The sequence below is a fragment of the Lontra canadensis genome, unplaced genomic scaffold (genome assembly GCF_010015895.1).
Source record: "Lontra canadensis isolate GAN:19392208 unplaced genomic scaffold, GSC_riverotter_1.0 scaffold3, whole genome shotgun sequence".
Lineage (NCBI taxonomy): Eukaryota > Metazoa > Chordata > Mammalia > Carnivora > Mustelidae > Lontra > Lontra canadensis.
Window position 1 is genome coordinate 4675542 of NW_022630997.1, and position 27154 is coordinate 4702695.

The 27154-nt window shown below is 35.4% G+C and overlaps 1 protein-coding gene across 1 annotated transcript in view; it reads right to left on the reverse strand.

The window, feature by feature from the left end:
* The window catches only part of ATRNL1 (attractin like 1), a 794045-nt gene that overhangs the window by 225348 nt on the left and 541543 nt on the right, over window positions 1-27154 (reverse strand). The window contains exon 27 of the mRNA XM_032878996.1: window positions 22893-23000. Within this exon, the coding sequence (XP_032734887.1) occupies window positions 22893-23000 (108 nt within the window). The remainder of the gene's footprint in view (window positions 1-22892; window positions 23001-27154) is intronic.

The window sequence follows — 27154 nt, forward strand, 5'->3', positions numbered from 1 at the left end:
ATCCATTATTTAGTTCTATAAATTCTGCTTCTTCGCAGTTTCAATATATTTACTTCTTTACTTTTTGACAGTCACCAGTTCAGGACTTAACTTGCCTATGTTTCTCCTTCCCAATTGTTCCTCGAAACAACGGATGCTACAAAATGCTGCCAGTATCATTTGTCCAAAATCAATCATAAACTTCTTCTGTTGAAAAATTTTTTATGTGATCCTTATCATCTCATTAAAATCAACTTTCGTAATATAATCTATATCTTCTAGTTTAATTTCCACAATTTCTCCCTCCGCTCTCCAGTCCTGCCTTCTTACTGTTTCACGTACACACCACTCTTCACTGTCTCTGTCTTTTGCTCAAATGGCTCCTTCAGCTTGGCACGTCTCTTTACTCTTCCCATATCAACCCTACTCCTAGCTTTGTCTTGACATTTTATCTACTTTTAAATGGAAACATCTCCTGTTATAATCTCTCATGAAACGTTCATCATGATCCTGAGTTTTTGAATTCTTTTTCCTCTCTTCTTTGTGTATGTTTTTCTTTTAGCATTAATCACACTGTATTTTTTATTAGAGGTATTTTTACATGGCTTATCTTTCCTCATGGTTTGTAAGTTTCTGGAAGAAAGAGACAATGTCTTTCCATATCCATCTTCTCAACTGCTTTGCACATAGTAAATCTGGTAAACATTTGTTGACCCAATTTTTCATAGTATAGACATTTTGTTTTTAAGACAGATTTTCCATTATGAAATATGGAAAAATGTAATTAGGTTAATTTTGCTTTTGTTTCCTAAGATGTCCTGGAGATGAGAAATGCATTAAGAATAATGACTTTTTCTTCATGAAAAATTGCACACACACTTTACCTATATGACATTTAGTCTGCCCTATTTTTATATGCTGTGAATGGTTAACATTGAGTGTTTCTTCATGAACCAAAAATTAAAAGGGGCTAATAATAAACACGAGTGAAATTATAAGGTATAAATATGAACAAAGGCTTTTTGTATGAATAGCATAGAACCATGACCCTGTGTAAAAGGAGAATGTATATTAAGATAGTAGGTAAATTTTCAGATTTAATACCCTAAATTTTTATCTAGTTGCTGTTTTACTTTCTAAGAAAGCAAAATATGAAAATATTTACTTAGCCAAAGTATAACATTATTAGTTTCTTTGAGTCTACATATAAAATATCTAGCACTATAATTCTAATATCTGAGATTTCACTTTATAAGATTTCCATATGATTTAACAGCATTTCATAGAATTCCTACAGTCAGTTATTCCCTTGAGGATATAAACCTCATCAGATTATCTATCAGTGGAAAGGAAGAAGAAATAAAGGTTAAATTAGTAACTGATTTCACATGAAATGTAAGCAAAAAAATGTATTAAACAGAAACATAAATTTAACGCAATAGCAACTGTCATAGAGATCTATATCTTAATAAAATATTTAAACAGTAATCAGAAAATAACTATTGCAGACTACCAGATACACAAAAAGTGCTTCAAAGCAATCTAAAGAGTTAGAATAAGGAGAAAAAATACTATAATAAGTTTTTTGTCGTTGTTATTAAGAGCAACCAATATTAAGATATTAATATTAGTTTTATGTTAATGTATCAAATATTAATGGTTCAACATACATATAAAAATGAATATTAAAAGTGATTGAAAGTACTCAGAAACACCCTCTTGTGTTTCACAGATTGTGGAATGTTCTTGGTTGTAGTATGTGTGATCTGCCCAATCTGATGAGCATAGTTTTTTGTTTTTTGGGGGTTTTATTGATGGGTCCCATATATTACTTGTTCTATCTGAGAGTAGGTGAAGGATGGGATAGGGTTGGAAATTAATTTTTTTTTTTAGTCAGAGCTGGAACACTGCCCCCAAGAATTGCTAAACTGCACTTATAACTTTCCAATAAATTATATTATAGCCTCACTTTACATAGCCACTTCTTACTTATAAGACTGCTATATAAATAATTTATGCTAGCATTGCTTCAACTGTGATATGACCATACCCTTAAGTAATGTAATGTTCTGCTGAATGATAGCCCATATGAATATGGGTGCTCAGGGTTATAAGACTTTGCATTTGCCAATTTTTCTGTTTATCATATCAGCCACTGAGAAGTGAAAATGCGTTTATCTTTCTGTTGTTCATTTTTACCTTTATATTCTTCTTCATCATAGTTTATATTCATTTTAAATGACTGAGGTAAGACAACCATAAGGTTTTAACATGTTGATGAAAACTTTTTAAAAAAAAATTTATTTTGAAAGTATATAAGAAATATAAATGTATACACTTAGCTTTGAACTCACTGAATTCTGTATGAAATATGCTAGCAGTATTTTACTTATATGTAGTTTACCTATGACATTAATAAGCTATTTACCAAAACTGGAAAGAAATGGATTTTTTCATCCCTAAATGTATTATGATGTCTGATTACATTAATTTAGGACCACAGAGATTCCAATACCTTAAGTATACATTCATACCATGTTGCTAGGTTCTATTCATATCATGTTAATTTTGAAGAATCACCTTTAATTCTCAATTCATGCTCCATTCATTCACAAAATTTATGATATGCTGTTATAATTCCAAAGCTTATATTTCTAAAATTTTTAGAAAACATTGGTCAGGTGGTTTTGGTGATGAAAGGTCCTTTATAACTCTAAAATAAAGATAAAGAAAACTTGAAAATGCAACTAGGAATCCAGATCCTTCCATACTTCAAGACCAAAAGTGTGCCTATAAAAATCTCCTATTCACTCTAAATATTTTTCTTAAAATAAGAAATTCTTTATCCTCTAAAGCATTTATTATGGGGAATATGAAAAGATATGACCTTAACAGTTTCCTTCACTCTACTATCAACTGAAAATCATCTCCATCTTTAAGGCAAATCTCCCCTGAGACCTATGGCTAGCTATGTGCAAATAGGGCTTGTGTCCTGCGTAAGTTCTGGTTGAGGGAACTTGACCTAATGTGCCCTCTTTGGACTGGACAAGTTCATAGAAACTAGCATCCAGGTAAGGATTTTACAGAGGTTTGGTCTGGAAAGATCTATAAACACTAAGAGGAAAGTCAATATAGTCCCTAAAAGAACATCCTTGGACTGTTTGTCCCCCAGGAGGCTAAGAAAATCAGAGTTGGTATTGGGAGTCCTCCCTCTTCCTGAGCATTAGGAAGTACAAGAAGGTCAGTTGGGAATTGGGGGCTTGACTGCTACTATATGACCAGTCCACAAACAAGTAGTGAGACCTTTCCCCATCTGAGGTTGTCAGAACTGGGTTTTAGAAATGGCATTGATGAAACTAGCAAGCCAATGCCAGGGAGAGAAACAGCAGTCCAAAAGACCCTCTCCCCAGTAAAACAGAGCTTCTATGGAAGACAAACCACAATTGTCAGAAGGGTCCTCCCAGTTTAAAACACCAAATTCTTAATGCATTTTAATGCACTGCTAACATTGCAGGTGGTAAGGGATTCTCCAAGGCGACCAGCCAAAACTGGCGAGGGGAGTAGAAAACAAAAAGCAGAACAGTCCAGAGGACAAAAGCCAATACAAGTAACCCAAAAGATAAGAAAGCTGAGCTTGAGATTCTTGCCCTATGCCAGGGACCCTAGAAGAAGTGATTAAGAAATAATGGCAGGCCCTTGTTTCTGGCAGAAAAATCCTCTTTGGAGGAGAGCATTCTTTATTTAGGCCGGTAGAAAACAATAGACTAAGATCAAATAAATAGTAGCTCACAAAGCTCACCAAATACACAAGGAAATATGTCACAACAAACGAGAGCCAACAGAAATAAGCAATGGATTTAGATTTTCAAGGATTTCAGAGTTTGGAATAATCAAATATAAAATTAAAATGGTTATGTCTGGAATGACATGAAGTAATAAAAACCAGCAAGGGAAAAGACTTTAAAAAACTGCTAAGCAGATTTGAAAAAGAACAAAACAGAACTTTTAAAAATGAAAAAAAAAAAAAAAAGAAGTGTTGAAAGTTATTCAATAAATAGGGTAAAAACCAGATTATATACAATTCAACAAAAAAATTAGTGAACTGGAATAAGGCTCTGAGGAAATAAGTCAGAAGAAACATAGAGAGAGAAGATGATGGAAAATACTCCTAAGATGTTAAGAGATTTTGAAGATAGGATGAGAAGGTTCATTATTCATATAGTCAGAATTTCAGCAGGAAAACAGAGAAAATAGGGCGTGAGAACATTAAAAGGGATAATAAATGCTAATTTTTATCCTTAGACATAGAAGCACAAAATAAGCGACATAATTTCAAATAAATTCATGCTTGGAAAACTCATAGTAAAACTGCAGAATACCAGAGACGGAAGCCATTAGAAAGAAAGTCCAGATTAGCTGCAAACAAACAGCAATTATTCTGTTAGAAGATTTCTCAGGTGTGACATGGAAGGCAAATGTGAGAACAATTTTTAAACAAACAAGATGCGCAAGTATGTCCCTCCCATTGGAAAATAACTAGATGCTTGATGAAGGATATTTTTCAATATTTCTTGTATCATAAGCCAATGAAAGGATGCTCCATGTCACTGGTAAAACTGAAAAGGGCAGTTGTAAGTAACAAGCTAAACGAGTTTATCATCAAAAGACAACACGGTAAGGGAATTTCTTAGGATAAGTCATGGGACAAAGGAAACATTCCAGAAGAAAGCTCTTAATGCAAAGAAAAACAGTGAGCAAAGAAATAGTAAATATGTAAGTAAATTTAAAGACATATCGATTGGGGTCCCTGGGTGGCTCAGTGGGTTATGCATCTGCTTTTGGCTCAGGTCATGATCCTAGGGTCCTGGTATCAAGCCCACATTGGCTCTCTGCTCAGCAGGGAGTCTGCTTCTCCCTCTCTCTTTGCCCCTTCCCCCACTTGTACTCTCTCTGTCTCTCTCTCAAATAAATAAATAAAATCTTAAAAAAAGACAAACACATATTGGTCATGCAAAGCAACAGCAGCAATAATAATGTTTAATTCAACTAGTGACACAACTCAGCTATAAAAAAGAGAACTATGTCCTATAAGATTTAAATTGTTTTAAATTGTTAAAAATTCTGTCTGCAAAGAAATAGAAATGTTCACTAATTTCAGACTTAAACTATGTTAAAATTTTAAGAGTAATTACCAAAGAGCGAGAGTGTAAAACATACATATTAGTTAAGAAAAAAGTTGAGGAAATTTGAGAAAAAAGTTGTGAAATATTGATTTAAAAAAAAAATCTTCAATTCAGAAGAAGGACAGCAAAGAGGGGGAAATAATAGAAAATTCAGGATAAACAGAAAACAAGGGTGATATCTGAAAATATTACTAAGACAGTTTGATTAATAGAAAAAAAAGAAAATATATAAAAATTTAATAGCCATATCCAGGAGGAAAGCATTTATAACAGAAAATATACATTTTATATATTTGATTTCTAAATAAGAAGGAAACAATCTTCCAAAACAAAAATGAAGAAAAAAATGAAAGTTATTCTAACATTTTCAAATTTTCTCTAATTGATGTAGAGTATCTTGTGTACCAAGATTACCAATGATAAATGCTATTAAAATAAAGGAAAACAGGGAATACTGGCTGTTGAAATGAATGAGGAGAAACACAATGGTCAAAGACAATATGAAATTTTTCAGTTTCACAAGTAATGAGAAATCTGATTAAGAAAAGACAACATTTCGGGGCTCCTGGGTGGCTCAGTGGGTTAAAGCCTCTGCCTTCAGCTCAGGTCATGATCTCAGGGTCCTGGGATCGAGCCCCGCATCGGGCTCTCTGCTCAGCGGGGAGCCTGCTTCCTCCTCTCTTCCTCTCTGCCTGCCTTTCTGCCTATTTGTGATCTCTCTCTATCAAATAAATAAATAAAATCTTAAAAAAAAAAGACAACATTTCACGTATAAAATTAACAACACTGTTTTTACAATGCTTTTAAAATCATTTTTGAGGGATACCTGGGTGGCTCAGTCAGTTGAGTCGGACTACTGGTTTTGGCTCAGGTCATGATCTCAGTCAGGGGGGTGAGACTGAGCCTCACATTGGCCCCATGCTCAGTACATAGTCTGCTTCAATCTCTCTCTCTTCCTCTCCCTCTGTACCCCTCCACCTCTCAAATAAATAAATAAAACTTTAAAAAAAATAATTTTTTACAAGGATTCTGGAAAACTGGAATTCTTATGTTTTACTAAAGGTAGTATGAATAGGAGCATTTGGGAAAGTAAATAAGCAATATATCTCAAGGTCCACCAAAGGTTATACTTTTTTATCTGATAATTTCTCTTTTATAGATTAAGATCAGAAGTTATATACAAAAATTAATTATATTCTTATTTATAATAGTGTGAAATTGGAATCAAGCTAATTGAAAATAAAATAAGGAAATAAATTATGTTACACTATAAAATAATTAACGTGACATTTTAAAATCAAACCTAGAAGTAAAAGAAAACGTTCTTATTAACACTGAGAAAAACAGAATGTAAAATCAAATATAGAATATACTTTCAATTTTGTGAAAATGCATGTGCAAAAGGAAAATGTTACTGGAAGGAGATAAAAGTTCTGGCAGTGAATATTTGTGGGTGGTGGGATTGTGGAAGATTTTAATTTTAACTTTGATTATTTCTGCACTCTTTTTCTACAGTAAGGATTTATTACTTACATAATTAAAAATTAATGGTAAGTGTTAATAAAATAATTAAAATTCACATATCACAAGATGGCTGTAACACTCTGAAAAATTAGAATCCCAGGGAAGAGTAAATAAGCCACTGACGCCAACCGCAGGAAACTGTGGTCCATCAAGATGGCAGACAGGAAGTGCTGGGGGCCACAGCTGTGCCCAGCAGCTCACACCACTCCTGCAGGGAAGCCACCACGCTCATTTTGTCTGGCCTGGACAATGTGCCTGTCAACTTGGACAAGGGGTTTCTACACAGTATATGTATTAGGCTGAACGGTCTCAACAATTCACGTCTATTTGAGCACCTGGAATCAAAGAATACTACATAGTACTTCAAGTAACTCCATGTTCACAGACAGCTTTGCAAGAAAATATTCCACCAAGACAATGGTGCCTAAGATGTATTCTCACTTTAAACTAAAATCAGTGTGTTTAAAGAATGATGTAAGAGAGGGGCGCCTGGGTGGCTCAGTGGGTTAAAGCTTCTGCCTTCAGCTCAAGTCATGATCCCAGGGTCCTGGGATTGAGCCCCTCATCGAGCCCCACATCGGGCTCTCTGCTCAGCAGGGAGCTTGCTTACCGCCCACCCCTGCCTGCCTCTCTGCCTACTAGTGATCTCTGTCAAATAAAAAAATAAAAATCTAAAAAAAAAAAAAAATGGTGTAAGAGAAACTTCGGAGCCAATCTGAAATTCAGACCCCAGTCCTTGCTCTACAGGTGAATGAATTTGTGAGCTTGAACAAAGGTCTTAAGTTCACAGAGCCTCAGTTTGCTCAGTGGTAAAAGACAAAGAAATGCCTTTTTTCTAAGATTAATATAAAGTTCAAGTGAGGTTGAGATAGTGTATGTAAATGAATGTTGAAAAACACGACCTTAAACTCAGTACAAATATTTCAGTTGTTCTCATGACCTAGGAAGATCAAGTTCAGGCTCCTCACCTTGGCATGTGAATCCTCATTTCTACTGTCTGGAAAGCTATCTCTTAATGCATGCTTGATGCGCAACTAAGTGCAAACCTTGTAGAATATATCTCAATTGTCCTTTCCATTATCAAAAATTTAAATGTAAAAAAATTAATTATGGTGGGTTAATAGGTCACAGAGCAGCCCAGAATATAAATAAGGGGTTTTCCCCCCTAAAATAGAAATGATAACCAGAGATATTCATTTTAAATAACTGGCAAAATTTCAAACCCGAATATATGTGGAGTCTAAGATATATGAGTCTAAAAATTGGAAAAAAATAGCTCATATTTTATACTTTTATTAATTCTTTATTTAAAAAAAGCAGTTCATGGCATCACAGAAAGGACAGTATACTATACAAGAAGAATAGCCCATATATACCCATATATACCACCCATCTAGACAGAAATAAATTAAACTATTAATAAATTAATAATTAATTTATTATTAAATTTATAATATAACGAATTATAAAAATTATTATTAAATTATTATTAATTTATAAATTAAACTATTAATTAAAAATTTACCTTTTCCATGTTTATCAAAATTAGATCACAACCTATATACTATTGTATAACAGAATAAATTAATAAATCCTTTATTGTTGGCCAGTAAGTGGTTTTGTTTTTCAGTGTTAAAAGTAATGGTAAAAATAATTTGCTAAATAATTATTAGAAATAAAAATAGAAACAAAGAATAATATCCCAGCAAAAACCATCAATTAAATTTAAGGACTCACACAAAGTTTATACTCCCAGCAAAAAAACCCCCAAAACAAAACAAAACAAAACACAAGAAACCCCACCATGAACAGTGAATGTATCTCTTTTCTTTTTAAATATTTTGTTTATTTAAGAGAGAGAAAGAGAGCATGAGAAGGGGGGGCGGTCAGAGGGAGAAGTAGACTCGCTGCCAAGCAGGGAGCCCAATGCGGGACTCGATCCCGGGACTCCAGGATCATGACCTGAGCTGAAGGCAGTCACTTAATCAAGTGAGCCACCCAGGCAAATGGGAGTGTACCTTTTTAACATCATCATCATTTCAGCTAAAGGGCTATACATTCACTTGTTTGTGATCCAATTGTAGGCTGTGATTGTGACCCCAGACCTAACACGCCCAGTCAGTCATTTAAGGGGCAATAGGTATTTCTGCCTCCATTTCTTAAGGTTTCTATCAGTTACTAAAGAAAAGCACATATTTGGTTGTTTGAGAAATTACAATGAGACAGAATGCACCTATTATGTATCTCAATGAATAAATACAACAGCATCAGAAGTTCTAGAACTATTATAGTGCCATTTAAAAAGAGAAAATAATTTTCTTTTTCTGAATTTTTTGAGGTATAATTGACAAACAGTACTATATGTTTCAAGTGTACAACATAATGAGCCAACATGATTCTATATTTGTATATATTGCAAAATGATCATCATAATAAGTCTAGTTAACATCTGTCACCATACATATAGGATTTTTTCTTGTGATGAGAACTTCAAAGATTTTTTCCTAGCAACTTCCAAACATACAATGCAGTATTATTAACTATAATCACCATACTGTACATTATATCCCCATGATTATTTATTTTATAACTAGAAGTTTGTACCTTTGATTCTCTTTGCTTATTTTGCACAGCCCCCCACCCTTGCATCTGGCAATCATCAATCTTTTCTGTGTGTCTATAAACACACTTTTTCTCTTTTCTTTTTTTTGTTTAGATTCCACATGTAAGTGAGATCATAGGGTATTTGTCTTTCTCCATTTGACTTATTTCATTTACCATAATGTCCTCAAGGTCCATCAATAGTGTTGCAAATGGCAAGATTTCATTTTTTATAGCTGAAGAGTTTATAAATATGGAGTATATATGTACATATGGGATATATATATATAGGGTGCATATGTGTGTGTATATATGCATAAATATACACACATATATCAATATATATGTCACATCTTCTTTATTCATCTATCCATGGACACTTACAATGTTTCCAGATCTTGGCTATTTCTGCAATAAATATGGGAATGCAGATATCTTTTCAAATTAGTGTTTTCATTTTCTTTAGATAAATACCAAGAGGTAGAATTATTGGATCATATTGTAGTTCTAGGTTTATTTTTTAAAGGAAATTCCATGCAGTTTTCCACAGTGGCTACACCAATTTACATTCCTACCAACAGTGCATAAGAGTACATGTTTCTCCATATCCTTGACAACACTTATTATTTCTTGCCTTTCTGATAACTAAGCATCTTTTTTTTAATTAAAATTTTTTTTCAGTGATCCATAATTCATTGTTTATGCACCACTTTCATATACCTATTGGTCAACTGTGTGTCACCTCTAGAAATGTCTATTCAGATACTCTGCCCATTTTTTTTAAAGATTGTATTTATTTATTTATTTTAGAGAGAGAGAGAGTGAGAGAGAGTATGAGAGGGAAGAAGGTCAGAAGGAGAAGCAGACTCCTTGCAGAGCTGGTAGCCTGATGTGGGACTCGATCCTGGGACTCTGGGATCATGACCTGAGCTGAAGGCAGTCACTTAACCAACTGAGCCACCCAGATACCCCATCTTTGCCCCTTTTTTAATATGATTTTTTATTGTTGTTGTTGAGTTGTATGAGTTCTTCATATATATATATATATGTGTGTGTGTGTGTGTGTGTGTATATATATACACACACATATATATATAGAATATTAACCCTTTATCACATGTATGATTTATAGTCAGCCTTTAGAAGTTTATTTAATGAGAAGCTTGGCTCTCAGGCTGCAGCTATGATTAGCTAAGACTAATAGGCCTCTTTCATAGAAGGATTGAGCTCCTGAGTTTGTTGCCTCTTTCTGTGCACTGGGCATGCTAGCTAGACTTCTTAGTCTTTCTCCTTTGGTTATAGTCCTGTGGGACCTGAGCATAAGCTCTGCTAGTTACGAGAGCCAGCAATGAAGAGGTGTTCTTTGGCAGCAGCTGCAAAAATCAGGGCACCAGACAAGGGTATAAACACTATCCCAGAAGATACCAGCAAGCTGGATCAAAGAAAAGGGAGAACACAAACATTGAGTCCACCAGCCAACACTACCTGAGAATACCTCTGTGGCCCCTTTTAAGGATGCCAAACCAGAAGCCTGCCCCTCAGGCACACAGTCACATTAGTCTTCAAAGTCAGGTGTTTTCAGGGCTCATCTCCCAGGTAACAGTCTTAAAAGTTGGAATGCTGATGTGTAGTACAAACTCTTTACTCCTTAGGCAGAAGCTCTGTGTTGTGAGTTCCTTCCTGAGTGTGACTTGCTGTGCTGGGTGAGGTTTATGGCAAGATAATGTCTCACCTTTTCCTACCTGCTTCAATGCAGTATCCCTCTCATTTACTTAATGTGAAGGGGTTGCTCCACCAGTTTTTAGGGTTTTTTTTTTAAAAGGAAGTTGTTCCAGATATAACTGTAGATTCAGTGTGTCTGTGGGAGGAGGTAAGTTCAGGATCTTTCTACGCTTCCATCTTGAAGAGGAACTGAAAATCATTTTCTTATCTTTCTATTTAGACTTTACAAACATAATGTCACTGGAAAAACTTTCAAAATGAAAATCTTATGCTCATAGGAACCTTAAAAATGTTGTCCAGAATGTGATCACTTTTCATCACTTTAGTCGGTCTTGCCACCATTATCTGTGGCCTGGATTCCTACAGTAGCCTGTTAACAAGTTCTTTCTTCTGTTCTCTCCCAGTAGCAGGGAGTGTTGGTTGATTTCCACTACCCCTCAGTTACCATGTCAGTTTTCTTGCTAACTGCCAATGCTGGAGCCTGCATTTCGTTGCCTGAGGGCTTTCTCTGACTTCTTAGGAAGTAGCCCTTAACCAGTAACTGAAAGGAGCTGGGGGTAAATACTCTGGCCCTACTGCCTCAGGTGTCCATAGTCTGATGTGTGATTCCCAAGGAGATTAAGTTTTGGTGGTATTGGTGGCCTTCCATTTCCATTTTTATGGCTCTACTTTGCTACCAGTATATTCCTCAATCCAAGATGAACAAATTCTTCTTCATGGTGTCTGTTTCTCAGAGAACTATATGAAGACATTTCTCTTCAAACCACTCTCAACCCTAAAGGCAGAGTGATCCTTTAAAAACCATCGAATTATGTCCGTCCTCTCATAAAATCCTGTAATCGGGTCTTCTCATCACTCAGAATTGAATGTCAAAGTCTTTACAAAGGTCTATGAGGCCCTATTATCATCTGCCTACTCCTACCCCATGCTTGCTGTTCCCTGAACTTGACAGGAATGCCCCATCTTAGGGCTTCTGCTCCAGCTATTCCCTTAACCTGGAACACTTTTTCCCTGGAAATCTCCTGCCTACTTACCTCCTTCACCTCAAATCTCACCTTCTAAATGAGGTCACCCTGACTGCCACCCTATTCAATACTTCACACTCTCCTCCACTTCCACAAAGCATTCTAAAAACCTTTATCTTGCTTTATTTTTCCTTTTCCATTGCACTTACCACCTCCTAACATATTAAATAATTTCCTCTCCCCTGCTATAATAAAAACATGAGGATAGAGTTCTTTGTTTTATTCTCTGACGTTTCTCAAGTACTTAGAACAGTGCCCAACACATAGGAAGTGTTCCATAAAAATCAGCTGAACAATTACCATAAATTTTCATGTTATTGCTGGCTAGAAGAAAAATGACACACATATACTATAGGCCACATTATTACTGTAAAAATAATCCTCTTTTTAATATAAGTTTGAAACCAACTAATACATTGAGTTTGCATATAAATTTACATTATAAGTACATTTATTAAATTTTAATAATATATTTTAATTTGTCACTATAATAAAATTTAATGATTTGTATTTGCTAATAGATAATTTAGAGTGTGATTATTCACACTAGATGTATGTTTTTTCAGTCACAAATGGTTTTATACCTAGGGCTTTACACAAAGGTCCTATAAAGATTCAGCACTTGTCATTTGTTAAAAAATGTAATTAATATATATGTAAAAATTTTCAGGAAAATATTTACTTCATTGAGTAGGCCATTTGGTGTATAGTAGCACACATTTAACCATAGATGTATCAGAAGTAATTATTCCATATTGCACCTTACATTTTCTCCTGACTGTACAGATGTGGAACTCAGTGGCACATGAGTCAAATTTAATTTAAAAGAAATCAATTTCTTAACTTACTACATTAGGAACACTCAAAAAATATTTACAGAACGGTAATAGTCAGCTAACCTATGGCTTTGTATTGAAGTTAAATACTGAATTTTAAGAAAAACCCAACAGAGAAACTTTAAAATTACTTTGATTTTTAGGTTTAAATAAAATCCCTAATGCAATTTCAGAGCCTAAGTTTTGGAATTCACTGTGTAAGCAAATAAATAAACCACATTGTACTGTTATGTATATTTTAAAAAAGAGATTTGGACCAGTGTCCAGTGTACTGTAAAAATGGAAAACAAATTTCACATACATATATATATATATGTATATACATTTCAGATAGATAACTTCCACTTAATAGTAATTATCACAAAATGCTTAGCAAAGGAGAAAAGAAAATAAAATTTTAAACATTCTACTTCTACTGCTATTATTTTCTAAAGGAAGATACTAGCAGCTGCTCAGATTTATTTCTGATGTTTAATTTTACAGGAAGAAATAAAGAAACAATTTAAGCTCTAAAACAATCTACTGAACAATAATGTTTTCAGCTTATATTTTTTTAAATCTATATTGTGGATTTATTTAACATTGTTAGACATATGTAGCTATAGGGAATTTCAAATATCAGAAATCATAATTATTTACCAAAAGAGAAGAAACTTATTATGGGATTTAGGATTTTAGGCATGGAGCATGAAAGTGCTCAATTAATGAAATTACCACCTTAATAAAGTAAATGTTAAAATATTACATATTTCCCCAAATTGATCTACAGATTCAATACAAGTCCTATCAAAATACTAGTGGGCTTTATTATAGCAATTGACAAACTTACCCTAAAATTAGTGTGGAAATTCAGAGACCCTGAAGAACCAAAACAATCTTCAAAGAGAACAAAGATGTAAGACTCATAATTTTAGAATTCCAAAACTTACTACAAAGCTATAATAATCAAGATATGTGGTACTATCATATGATAGACCTATCAAACAATGGAATGGCATTGAGTGTCCAGAGAAATAAATCCCTACACCTATGGTAAACTGATTTTCAACAAAGGTCCCAAGATCATTCAATGGGAAAAGAATTTTTTTCAATAAATAATAAAAAATTACCATATGACCCAGCATTTCTATTCTTAATTACATGGCCAAGAAATGATACTTCTACATAAACATTCATAAAAGCATTTTTCAGTGGGGGGAGGGGCAAGATGGAATGACAGAGGAGTAAGATGGCAGAGGAGTAGGAGACTTAAATACCATTGGGTCCCAGGAGTTTAGCCAGACAGTTATCAAACCATTCTGAACATCTACAAAATCAACAGGATGGAAGAGAATAAGAGAAGCAATTCTAGGAACAGAAAAGCAACCATATTCTGGAAGTTTCAGGTATCTTCTGATTTGGTTAGTGTATATTTTTCTGGGGCTGCTGCTACCCTTTTAATATTTTGTTCTCTCATTCATCTATTCTTATCTGGATAAAATGACAAGGTGGAAAAACTCACCTCAAGAAAAAGGAACAAGAGGCAGTACCAATGGCTAGGGACCTAATCAATATGGACATTGGTAATGTGTCAGAACTAAAGTTCAGAATGACAATTATCAAGGTGTTAGCTGGGCTCGAGAAAAGCATGGAACATGGAACATGGAGAAATAAAATCCCTTTCTGGAGAAATAAAAAACCTAAAATCTAACCAATTTGAAATTAAAAAAGCTATTAATAAGGTGCAATCAAATATGGAGGCTCTTACTGCTAGGATAAATGAGGCAGAAGAAAGAATTAGTGATACAGAAGACCAAATGATGGAGAATAAAGAAGCTGAGCAAAAGAAGACAAACAACTACTGGACCACTAAGGGAGAATTCAAGAGATAAGTGATACCATAAGATGAAACAATGTTAGAATAATTGAGATCCCAAAAGAAGAAAGAGAGAGAGGGCAGAAGGTATACTGGAGCAAATTATAGCAGAGAACTTCCCCAATTTGGCGAAAAGAACAAGCATCAAAATCCAGAAAGCACAGAGAACCCCCCTCAAAATAAAAAAATAGGTCCACACCCTGTCCTCTATTAGTAAAACTTAGAATTCTCAGTGACAAAGAGAAAATCCTGATAGCAGTTCGGGACAAGAGGTCTGTAACATACAGTGGTAGAAATATTAGACTGGCAGCAGACCCATACACAGAGACCTGGCAGACCAGAAAGGACTGGCATGATACATTCAGAGCACTAAACAAGAAAAATATGCAGCCAAGAATATTATATCTAGCTATGCTGTCCCAGAAAATAGAAGGAGGGGTAAAAAGCCTCCAGAACAAACAAAAACTAAAAGAATTTGCAAACACCAAACCAGCCCTACAGAAAATATTGAAAAAGGTCCTTTAAACAAAGAGAGAGCCTAAAAGTAACAGACCAGAAAGGAACAGAGACTATATACAGTAACAGTCAACTTATAGGCAATACACTAAATTAATATCTCTCAATAGTTACCTTGAATGTAAATGGGCTAAATGCCCCAATCAAAAAACATAGGGTATCAAAATGGATTAAAAAAAAACCCAAAAGGGGCGCCTGGGTGGCTCAGTGGGTTAAGCCTCTACCTTCGGCTCAGGTCATGATCTCAGGGTCCTGGGATCAATCCCCATGTCGGGCTCTCTGCCCAGTGGGGAGTCTGCGTCCCCACTCTCTCTCTGCCTGCCTCTCTGCTTGTGATCTCTATCTGCCAAATAAATAAATAAAATCTTAAAAAAAAAAACAAACACAAAAACAAGACCCATTGATATGATGTCTGCAAGAAACTCATTTTAACCCAAAGACACCTCCAGATTTAAAGTGAGGAGGTGTAAAATAATTTACCATGCTAATGGACATCAAAAGAAAGCTGGGGTGGCAATCCTTATAACAGATAAATTAGATTTTAAGCCAAAGACTATAATAAGAGATAAGGAAGGATACTATATCATATTTAAAGGGTCTGTCCAACAAGAAGATCTAACAATTTTAAATATCTATGCCCCTAATATGGGAGCAGCCAGTTATATAAACCAATTAGTAACAAAATCAAAGAAACACATTGACAATAATACAATAATAGTAGGGGAATTTAACACCCCCCTCACTGAAATGGACATATCGTCTAAACAAAAGATCAACAAGGAAATAAAGGCTTGAAGTTACATACTGGACCAGATGGACATCACAGATATATTCAGAATATTCCATCCCAAAACAACAGAATACACATTCTTCTCTAGTGCACGCGGAACCTTCTCCAGAATAGATCACATCCTGGGTCATAAATCAGATCTCAAATGGTACCAAAAGACTGGGATCGTTCCCTGCATATTTTTAGACCACAATGCTTTGAAACTAGAACTCAATGACAAGAGGAAAGTTGGAAAGAACTCAAATACATGGAGGCTAAAGAGCAACCTACTAGAGAATGAATGGGTCAAGCAGGAAATTAAAGAATTGAAAAAAATCATGGAAACAAATGAAAATGAAATCACAATGGTTCAAAATCTGTGGGATACAGCAGAGGAGGTCCTGAGAGGAAAGTATATTGCAATACAAGCCTTTCTCAAGAAACAAGAAAGGTCTCAAATATACCTACACCTAAAGGAGCTGGAGAAAGAACAGAAAAGAAAGCCTAAACCCAGCAGGAGAAGAGAAATCATAATGATCAGAGCAGAAGTCAATGAAATAGAAACCAAAAGAACACTAGAAGAGATCAACAAAATTGGGAGCTGGTTCTTTGAAAGAATTAAGAAGATTGATAAACCCCTGGACAGACTTATCAAAAATAAAGAGAAAGGAACCAAATAAATAAAATCATGAATGAAGGAGGGGAGAACACAACCAACTCCAGAGAAATACAAACAATTATAAGAACATATTATGAGCAACCATACACCAGGAAATTTGAAAATCTGGAAGAAATGGATGCATTCCTAGAGACTTATAAACTATCAAAACTGAACCAGGAAGAAATAGAAAACCTGAACAGACCCATAACCAGTAAGGAGATTGAAGCAGTCATCAAAAATATCCCAACAAACAAGAGTCCTGGTCCACATGGCTTCCCGGGGGCATTCTACCAACATTTAAAGAAGAACTAATACCTACTCTCCTGAAACTGTGCCAAAAATAGAAAGGGAAGGAAAACTTCCAAACTCATCTTAAGAGGCCAGCATTATCTTGATCCCAAAACCAGACAAAGACCCCATCAAAAGGAGAATTATAGACCAATATCCCTGATGAACACAGATGTAAAAATTCTCACCAAAATACTAGCCAATAGGATCCAACAGTACCTTAAGAGGATTATTCACCACGACCAAGTGGGATTTATTACTGGGCTACAAGGTTGGTTCAACATCCGCAAATCAATCAGGGTTAATTAATAAAAGAAAGGATAAGAACCATATGATACTCTCAATAGATGCTGAAAAAAATTTGACAAAGTACATCATCCTTTTTTGATCAAAACTCTTCACAGTGTAGGGATAGAGGGTACATACCTCAATATCACAAAAGCCATCTATGAAAAACCCACAGCAAATATCATTCTCAATGGGGAAAACCTGAGAGCTTTTTCCCTGAGAAAAAGGAGGAACATGGCAGGGATGCTAACTATCACCACTGCTATTCAACATAGTACTAGAAGTCCTAGCCTCAGCAATTACACAACAAAGAGAAATAAAAGGCATCCAAATTGGCAAGGAGGAGGCAAACTCTCACTCTTTGCAGATGATATGTTACTTTGTGTGGAAAACCCCAAAAATTCCACTCCAAAACTGCTAGAACTCATTCAGGAATTCAGTAAAGTGTCAGGATATAAAATCAATGCACAAAAATCAGTTGCATTTCTATAAACCAACAACAAGACAGAAGAAAGAGAAATTAAGGAGTCAATCCCAATTACAATTGCACCCAAAACCATAAGATACCTAGGAATAAACCTAACCAAAGAGGCAAAGAATCTGTACTCAGAAAACTATAAAGTACTCACGAGAGAAATGGAGGAAGACACAAAGAAATGGAAAAATTTTCCATGATCATGGATTGGAAGAACAAATACTGTGAAAAATGTCTATGCTACCTGAAGCAATATACACATTTAATGCAATCCCTATCAAAATGCCATCAATTTGTTGGCAAAGAAATGGAACAAATAATCCTAAAATTTATATGGAACCAGAAATAATGCCAAATAGCCAGAGGAATGTTGAAAAAAGAAAACCAAAGTTGGCAGCATCACAATCCCAGACTTCAAGCTCTATTACAAAGCTGTCATCATCAAGACAGTATGGTACTGCTACAAAAACAGACCCATAGACCAATGGAACCGAATAGAGAGCCCAGAAATGGACCTTCAACTCTGTGGTCAACTAATCTTCGACAAGCAGGAAAGAATGTCCAGTGGAAAAAAAGACAGTCTCCTCAACAAATGGTGTTGGGAAAACTGGACAGCCACATGCAGATGAATGAAACTGGACCAACTAGACTCAAAATAGATGAAAGACCTCAATGTGAGACTGGAATCCATCAAAATCCATTAGGATAACACAGGCAGCAACCTCTTCGAACTCAGCCCCAGCAACCTCTTCCTAGAAACATCGTAAACCCAAAGGCAAGGGAAGCTAGGGCAAAAATGAACTATTAGGACTTCATCGAGATTAAAAGCTTTTGCACAGCAAAGAAAACAGTCAACAAAACCAAAAGACAACTGACAGAATGGGAGAAGATATTTACAAATGACATATCAAATAAAGGGCTAGTATCAAAAAAAAAACTATAAAGAACTTATCAAACTCAACACCCAAAGAACAAATAATCCAATCGAGAAATGGGCAGAAGACATGAACAGACATTTCTGTAAAGAAGACATCCAAGTGGCTAAAAGACACTTGGAAAAGTACTCCACATCACTCGGCATCAGAGAAATGCAAATCAAAACCACAATGAGATACCACCTCACACCAGTCAGAATGGCTAAAATTAACAAATCAGGATATGACAGATGTTGGCAGAGGATGCAGAGAAAGGGGAACCCTCCTACACTGTTGGTGGGAATGCAAGCTGGTGTAGCCACTCTAAGACAGCATGGAGGTTCCTCAAAAACTTGAGAATAGAGCTACCCTTTAAAGTACACACATGGTCCTGTAGCCAACAAATGATAAAACAAAATGAGTTACTTGTCCCCTCCCCTGAGTTCAAACATAGTGATAACATTTATGTTATAAGAATTCTGCTGGTTGTCAGAACACACGCAGCAATTCATACAAAAACTTGAAGTAACGGTTGGAAAGATAGAAGGTGGTTAAGCCTCTTATAGGAAGTAAATGGTGTCCTGCATTTGGAGAGGGTCAGAGTCCACGCTGTCTGGATAGGTGATGCCTATCCCACCTGAGCATGGCAAGAAAGCAGCAGAAACAGCTCAGCGTCAGCACAAGGCTGCGAACTAATGATAGAGTAGCTTTAGAGCTCAGCTGGGGTATAGAATCCCAGACCCATACATGTGGGGGTCTGGACAACCCCTAAGCATTCACTTCTCCCCACCTCAACTGTGACGCTCCAACTGCAGCAGAGAGAGGTTACCATCTGGTGGGAATAATGCTTGGGAAGGAAGTACTTCAAAGTCTTGCTAGTGAAAGGGACATCCATGACAAATGAGCAGTGGCGACTGAAGCCAGATTATACGTCATAGGCAGGTTCCTCTCCCCCAACCACTAATTGCTTAAAAGAGTACAATTGAGAGTCAAGGATTTTATCGTTCTTCCTAAGTGGATCTCAGTAGCTGAAATAAAATATGTGTACATAGAAAAAAGAAAGGAGACCTCTGAAGAGTGTAAGCACCATGAAAGTAGAAACACAGAAAGATCTATACCAGAGGAAGTCAAATATAAGGGAAAGCCCGTAACAGTATTTAAATTAAATATGAATGGCTTCAGAAAGATGAGGGAGGATATTAGAAATATGAGGCATCCACAAACAGTTATGAAAACAATTGCAGCTATTGACAACAAAATATATCATTGTTGATACGAAGTCAGTGAATAGGTTAAATAACAGAAGGATACACTCTAAGAAAAATCAGTATCCTGGAATGGCAGATTGAGGAATGTTCCCAGAGGCTCCAGGAAGAATCGGAAGAGTAGAAATAATAAGAGACAAGTTAAGAAATACAGATGACAGGGGCACCTGGGTGGCTCAGTGGGTTAAGCCTCTGCCTTCAGCTCGGGTCATGATCTCAGGGTGCTAGGATCGAGCCCCGCATCAGGCTCTCTGCTCGGCAGGGAGCCTGCTTCTTTCTCTCTCTCTGCCTCTTTGTCTACTTGTGTTCTCTGTCAAATATATAAAATCTTAAAAAAAAAAAAAAAGAAATACAGATGATAGAAGTATCAAGAGCATCTAATGGGAATTCCAAGAAAGAATACGGTAAAAAATATTAAAAGAAATAGTAACCAAAGATTATCCAGAATAATACAAAGTTATAGGGCTGCAGATTTAAAGGGGGTATAGAATGCCAAATATGAGATAATGGGTACATATCCGAGAGAAATTTAAGAACACTGAGAAACAAGAAAATTCTGAAAGCTTTCAAAAAGGAAATGGAGATCATTTACAAAGGACAGAGAATCAAATTGACGTCAGACTTGAGACAAGGGAGCAATTAATACCTTTGAAGTTCTGAAGAAGAGAACTTTGAAACTGAATTTTATATCTAATTAAATTGTTATTCCATGTGAGGACAAAATAAACGTACTGCTAGGCATTTGAGGTCTCAAAGAGCATGCCACATAAAATTTCTCTTTAAAAGGTATGTTGGAGGATTTATTATAGTGAAAACTAAATGAAATGCATGAGTAAGCAACTAGATATAAAGAAAAAGAAGGGTAAAGATAATTCACTGTTACTTAAATTTAAAAAGTACACCCATAATATCTGGATTAATATTTCCAAGCAGTATTGACATAGGGTAGGAGAAACAGAAGGAGTTAAAAGCATATTAAAATATTAATTTTGTTTGAGTCAGGCAGGGTGAAATGTGTATTAATAAGCTTAGTGATAGGGAAAATAACCATCACTATGAATCTTGGTACGTAATGTGTAACCATCAGAAACAGAGAAATAGAATATGTAACACTGTTTATTAGAAGGACATCAATTTATCCAAGAGCAATAGGGAAAAAGAAAAAAAAAAGAAAGGTAGTAACAACAACAAGAACAACACACACATGTACACACATCTGCACACACAATGGAGTAGCTAAAATAATCCTTGGGAGTATAGTAATTATTGTCAATGTAAATAGATTCAGGCAATTAATCAAAAGATGGACTATAGGATGGCAGGATAAAGTGAATAGTCACTTCTACAAGGGATAGGTAGGAAACAAAAGGATACAGAGAAGTTGGAAGTAAAGGAAGAAAAGGAATAGTAGGCAAACACGAACTATAAGTAGAGGCAGAAATCTTTAAATTCTGTATAATAAAATTTAATGTTATAAATGACAATGATAAGGAAATAAAATCTGGAAGAAATAAAACAAAGAAATGGAAAGATTAGGAACACACACACCTAAAAATACATGGTTGAGCACTAGTGAGCAGCTAACACACCATGGAGGTACATATGTACGTGAATTACATTTGCTCCTTACGTTTGTGAGTTTTCTAGTTCTTTGATTGGTCCCTTTCTTCTGTGGACTATGTCTGTATTGTTTATATTCATTTCTCTCCTGTGACTTGTGTTTTCGCAGTGTTGTACAATGTTTTTAACAGATGAGGAGAAAAAGAAGTTGGATTCAAACAGTGCAGGTTTCCTATTTGTTAAAGATTTTGTACTAAAGTGAGGTGAGGCAAAGGGCCAACATGAAATCAGAGCACTTCCTGTAACTTCCATTTAATCTTCTGTCTTCTAATTTCTCCACAAGTAATGGAAAATATACATACTGATTTCCTAATGATCTGAGCTTCCATGGCAATCTGTGATCTAGAATAGTAAGTCAAGTACACAGAAACTCACAGAGAAATGTCCTCTAGAAACTGGCTCTTTGGATAGCATCTGTAAGGCCTGATTCAGTTGTTTAATTTTTTTCCCCCAAATAACTAAAATGCTAGAAACAGAATCAATTCTATTTGTACCTAGGTTTTTGGAGGAGTCTATTTTTATACTCCTTGCTTTCCTTGAAGAAAAGCAAGATTTGAAAACAGCAACATGAAATTAGTCATATAAGGACATTTTTTTAAAAGGGAAAACAATTTTCAATTCTACAGTGTTTCTTAATCTTCCTACTTAAACGTCTTACCATCTGTGAAATAGAAATAAAAAATAATAAGCATATAACTAAATTATTATGCCTCAAAATGCTTTGACTAGTCGTTAATCACAATCTGTGGATTTTTCCTCTCTGTGTGTTATTATTTTCAGAAACCATTCCAGGTATTATTGCAGGAGTCCAGTACCACATTTACTTGCACATAATCATTTCTCCTTCACCATACTCTATTTCTGCATGTGCAATAAAAAGATTATACTAATACAGCCGTTACCACAAATGAAAATATTCACAATATTCTATAATTCTCAACATTCAAAAATGCAACTATGTGATTAAAATGCAACTCATTTCCACCCACCTGTTGTAGTCAACTTCGTTAATAAAGATAAATGCGAATTGTGAACTAAAAGGTGTTGGGCACTCCAAGGACTAAATAGAGGTGCTTTGTTTCTTCCATCATACCTGTATCTTAAATTCCTTGAGCTCCTACCTGTCAGCTCCAGGCTGCCAGTGAGCAGTCTGTCACTCTTGACTAGACTAATAGACTCTCCAGTGGCTTTTGTTATAGCTCATGTCATACTATTAAAACTATGTGCCTTGGAAGTGGCATCACAAATGTAGCTGAATCTTGTCAACTCTACATAATCAGACTGTATTTGGCTGTACAAGCAGATGCAAATTAGAGAAGCAATATAAATATGCAAATCACAGTGGTCCCCTTTCGGTACCACAGTTCCTACCTCTAATGGCCCTCGCAGAAACTCTGCTTGTTCGGCTCCTACTTCCAGTGCAACATCAACAGAAGCAAAAGGACGGCTGGCCATCTGCTGTCGTTCTCGAAGCAGTTGCTGGAGGGGGTTAAAAATGATTTGTTTAAAATGGGTTTAAAAACACAGGAAATTCAACAAGATCGGTTTCCATTTTGAACAAATGGTACTCAAAAAACTTAGGAACCATCTGATACACATATCTATACCTAGATCACTAACATAAAAATTGTTTTTTCCCCATGGCCTGGGTCATTAATCCACAGAGGCTTTGAATGCATGATTATTGTAAAGAACTTTTCCCCTTACTTCCATCCCACAGACCTACTGAAATGTACTCAAAAGCATTCTGAAAACCCAAGATGGGAGGGCTAGTTCAGTAAAAGGCCCTGCTATGAGGATGGATATGCCAAGTCTTCCCACTCAAAATAATGCAGCTTTTGTCTCAGCTGAAGGTAAATACCAGTAAACGTGTTTAAGAAAAGATAATAAAAAGTTTCAAAAGGGGGTGCCTGGGTGGCTCAGTGGGTTAAGCCTCTGCCTTCAGCCCAAGTCATGATCCCAAGGCCTGGTATCGAGCCCCACACTGGGCTCTCTGCTCAGCGGGGAGCCTGCTTCCACCTCTCTCTCTGCCTGCCTTTCTGCCTGATTGTGATCTCTGTCTGTCAAATAATTAAATAAATAAATAAATAAATCTTAAAAAAAAAATTCAAAAGGCATTAATAGAGATTAAAGAAACATACACCTGCCAAGACAAAGTTTTGGAAGTCATCAAGATTCTGTCAACTGCTGTGGAACCAGCAGGAATTGTTACTGACAGTGTTTGTAACTTGATTCAAACCGTCTGTGTTCATTATTTAAAATGAGCAATGATTAGTAGGTTACAAAAATTTTGTGCCAGGGCTTCTGAAGCACTCCCAGATATTTGTTTCTTTTTTCTTGTGTCTACTCTGGGCTTTGCCCAAGCTAAAAGCAATAAACTAGCAAATCCCAGCCAACTACCAACCTAATTTATATTTCTGCCTTTCCTTGTAATTATAATATTCATTAAGTCATGATAAGAAAAAATTGATGACCAGCAGTAGATATTGCAAATCTTGCCCTTCTCATTCAACACAGCTAATAAAATTATTATTAAATATTAAAAGTGGATGAGCAATGCAATTAAATACTCTTTCAAATGAGAAGAAAATCCTATCATATCATTGAAAAAGGCAAAATCCTTGAACACAATGAATAGCTTCATTATTCACAGAGATTTTTAAAGATTCACTGGCATTAACTTAAAACGTTAACAACTGGTATGTGAATGTAAATGTATGTTGTGTCGTGATGCATCATTCATAAAATTCGCTTTCAGTTGATGAAGGAACAAAAGCCAACACCTGATGGCAGTTTATTATTTAACATTTTTGTTTTAACACTTGTAACACAGCAGTGACAGTGTTCATGAATGAGCATCTAAAATATAATTTAAGGCCTTGCTTTGTCATTATTAAAAAGAGAACATCCACAGGCCAATATGGATGGATAGAAATAATACACTTATTATTGAGTAATAGTTTAAGTTCCTAAATTATATGTATATTTAAAAGCAATGAAGACACACTAAAAACATATTCAAAGGAAAAAGTGAATGATATAAACCACCAAATTATTCACTTACTATAGCCTCAAAATTACATTATTAAAAATACAGCTGCTAGAAAATAGAATCTTGTTTGTGCCTTAGGAGTGGTCAATAGATCTGAACATTCTGTTTATACAAATGCAAATGTAACATTACTTCAGATGTCAAGGGATACCAAGTGTAGAAGACACAATGCTCTTTGTCTCTCAGATAAAAATATACATACAGGTCCACACATAGATACAGACACAGATACACACACACACGCAAATACACAAACTATCTTTCTTATGGTAATGTACAAATTCCCATGAGAAAATTGTAAATTCTAGTTTGGGTTTAAACACAATTTTCTAACATTTGTATTAAAAAGTTTCTTGATGTGGGGGTGCCTGGGTGACTCAGTTGGTTAAGTGTCTAACTCTTGATTTTGGCTCAGGTCATGATCTCAAGGTTGTGAGATTGAGCCTGGCATTGGGCTCCATGCTAGGTGTGGAGCCTGCTTAAGATTCTCTCTCTCCCTCTCCCTCTGATGCTCCCAACCCCTTTCTCTCTCCCTCTCTCAAAAAATTGGTTTTTCTTCATTTATACTAGTTCTCCTCAGATTACAAATGACATCTCATATAATTGAGAGATTTTTTTTCCTTCCATATTTTTATTTAAATTCAAATTGGTTAACATATAGTGTAGCATTGGTTTCAGGAGTAGAATTTAGTGATTCACCTCTTGGATATAATACCCAGTGTTCATCACAAGTCCTCCTTCCCCATCACTGATTTAGCCCATGCCCCACACCCACCTCCCCTCCAGCAACCCTCAGTTTGTTTTCTATAGTTAAGAGACTTTTAACAAAACGAACAGCTCTGTTTCCTTATCTTACCTTTTCCCTAGATCTAAAAGTAAAAGGTCTACAAAATATAATTCATGAATACTCAATACCACAAACTGTAATATAAGTCTATAAATATTCCAAATTCACTATCTTTGACAAAGAATATATTTCTCTGGACTGTAATGTATTATTGTGAACCCCACTACTCATAATAAAGAAAAATCAATGACTATCTAATACTTTTGTTCATTTAAAAAAAAGATTTGTAGAATACAAAGGTATTTTAAAAATTCTAATCTGTCCTCTGAGGTTTGAATTTCCATTGCTTTTTAAGAATCGAATGCTTCCTACAATACTGTTTGCAAAATCAGAAGAAAAACACTATTCTTGCCCAAGATCATAACGCTGTAATACATAAAAAGAGACATGGTAATATAAAAATAATTAGGGCACAAGATAGTGTACTTTAAAAGATACAAATAGGGAATTAGCCAGACAAATTAACTCTGGGCCACTTAGTAGAGGACAAGTTCGAGGACTGGCTGAACACCGAATTTCTGACTTTAGAAAACTAATGCAAATATTTTGACTGAAACTCAGAAAAGGTAAGTCACTTTCTCCTGAAACACTTTTGCTTTGATATGATGGCCCTAAAATAATGAAGTAGAATGAAGTGAGATTCTCTTTGCTACTAATTTCTGGTGTTGCGCCATATCCTTACCAATTATGCCCCCTCTTGCCAGGTAACATCTCTATGCATTCCTTCCTGAATTTAGTCCCCTCTGTGTCAGAACAAAAAGGATGTAAATGACATGCTAGTGACTTCAATATTGTCAAAGTTTATCTGACAGGCAATATAGTCAGACTTTGGAGTGAAGAGGTCCTGTGTCTGAACACCATTTTTTTTTCTTCACTGATTAGCTGTTTGAGCTTAACCAAATTATTTAGACTTCTCTGAGCCTCAATTTTTCTCATTGGAATAGTTGGGATATTAACAGTGTCTATACCTACAACTATACCTCAGAGGACTTGTTTTGAATCCCAGCTTCTCCATCCACAAACTCTTGGACCGTAGCCAAATTACTCAGACCCTTCTAATACTTATTATTTCTCTCCATAAAAATGGGAATAACAATAATATCAGAAGGGATAAGGCACTGAAGAGGTAATTCCCTTGGACAGCTCAACACAGAGACTGGAACATTGTGAGCAATTGGTAACTGTTCATTGGCACAATTATTATGTTAAATTTCAAGCACTAATTTTGTCTTTGAAGGTGGCACACTAATTACCAGAGGTCCATTTTCTTCAGCACTAGTGACACATTTTGCTCCACTACTCTCCCTTTTAACAAATGTTGCATATTTATGACACAGTTGTTAAATGTCATGATTGTGGTAAAATGAATTTAGACTTGGAACTGCTTTCTGCTATTTGTGACTAAGAATGATAAAACTTCAACCTACAAATTGGGAGGAAGTATAGAGTATTTTCTTAAGAACTTTTGAAATTAAATTAATTTCGTGATTGTGATTTTTATATAAAGTGAAGTTTAACATTTTGTACAGCAATAAGAAGCCATAAAACAGATGATCTGTTTTATAACTATCTGCTATTGCCAATTATTCAGCATAAAGATAAAGCCAAAAGAACAAATTGACCATAATACAATAGATTATAATCATGCTGCCATAAACACTGTGGTGAAGAAAATTTAAAAATTAAAGAGATGTTCTTAGTGTCATGTTTGTTGTCTATAATAACTATTTTATT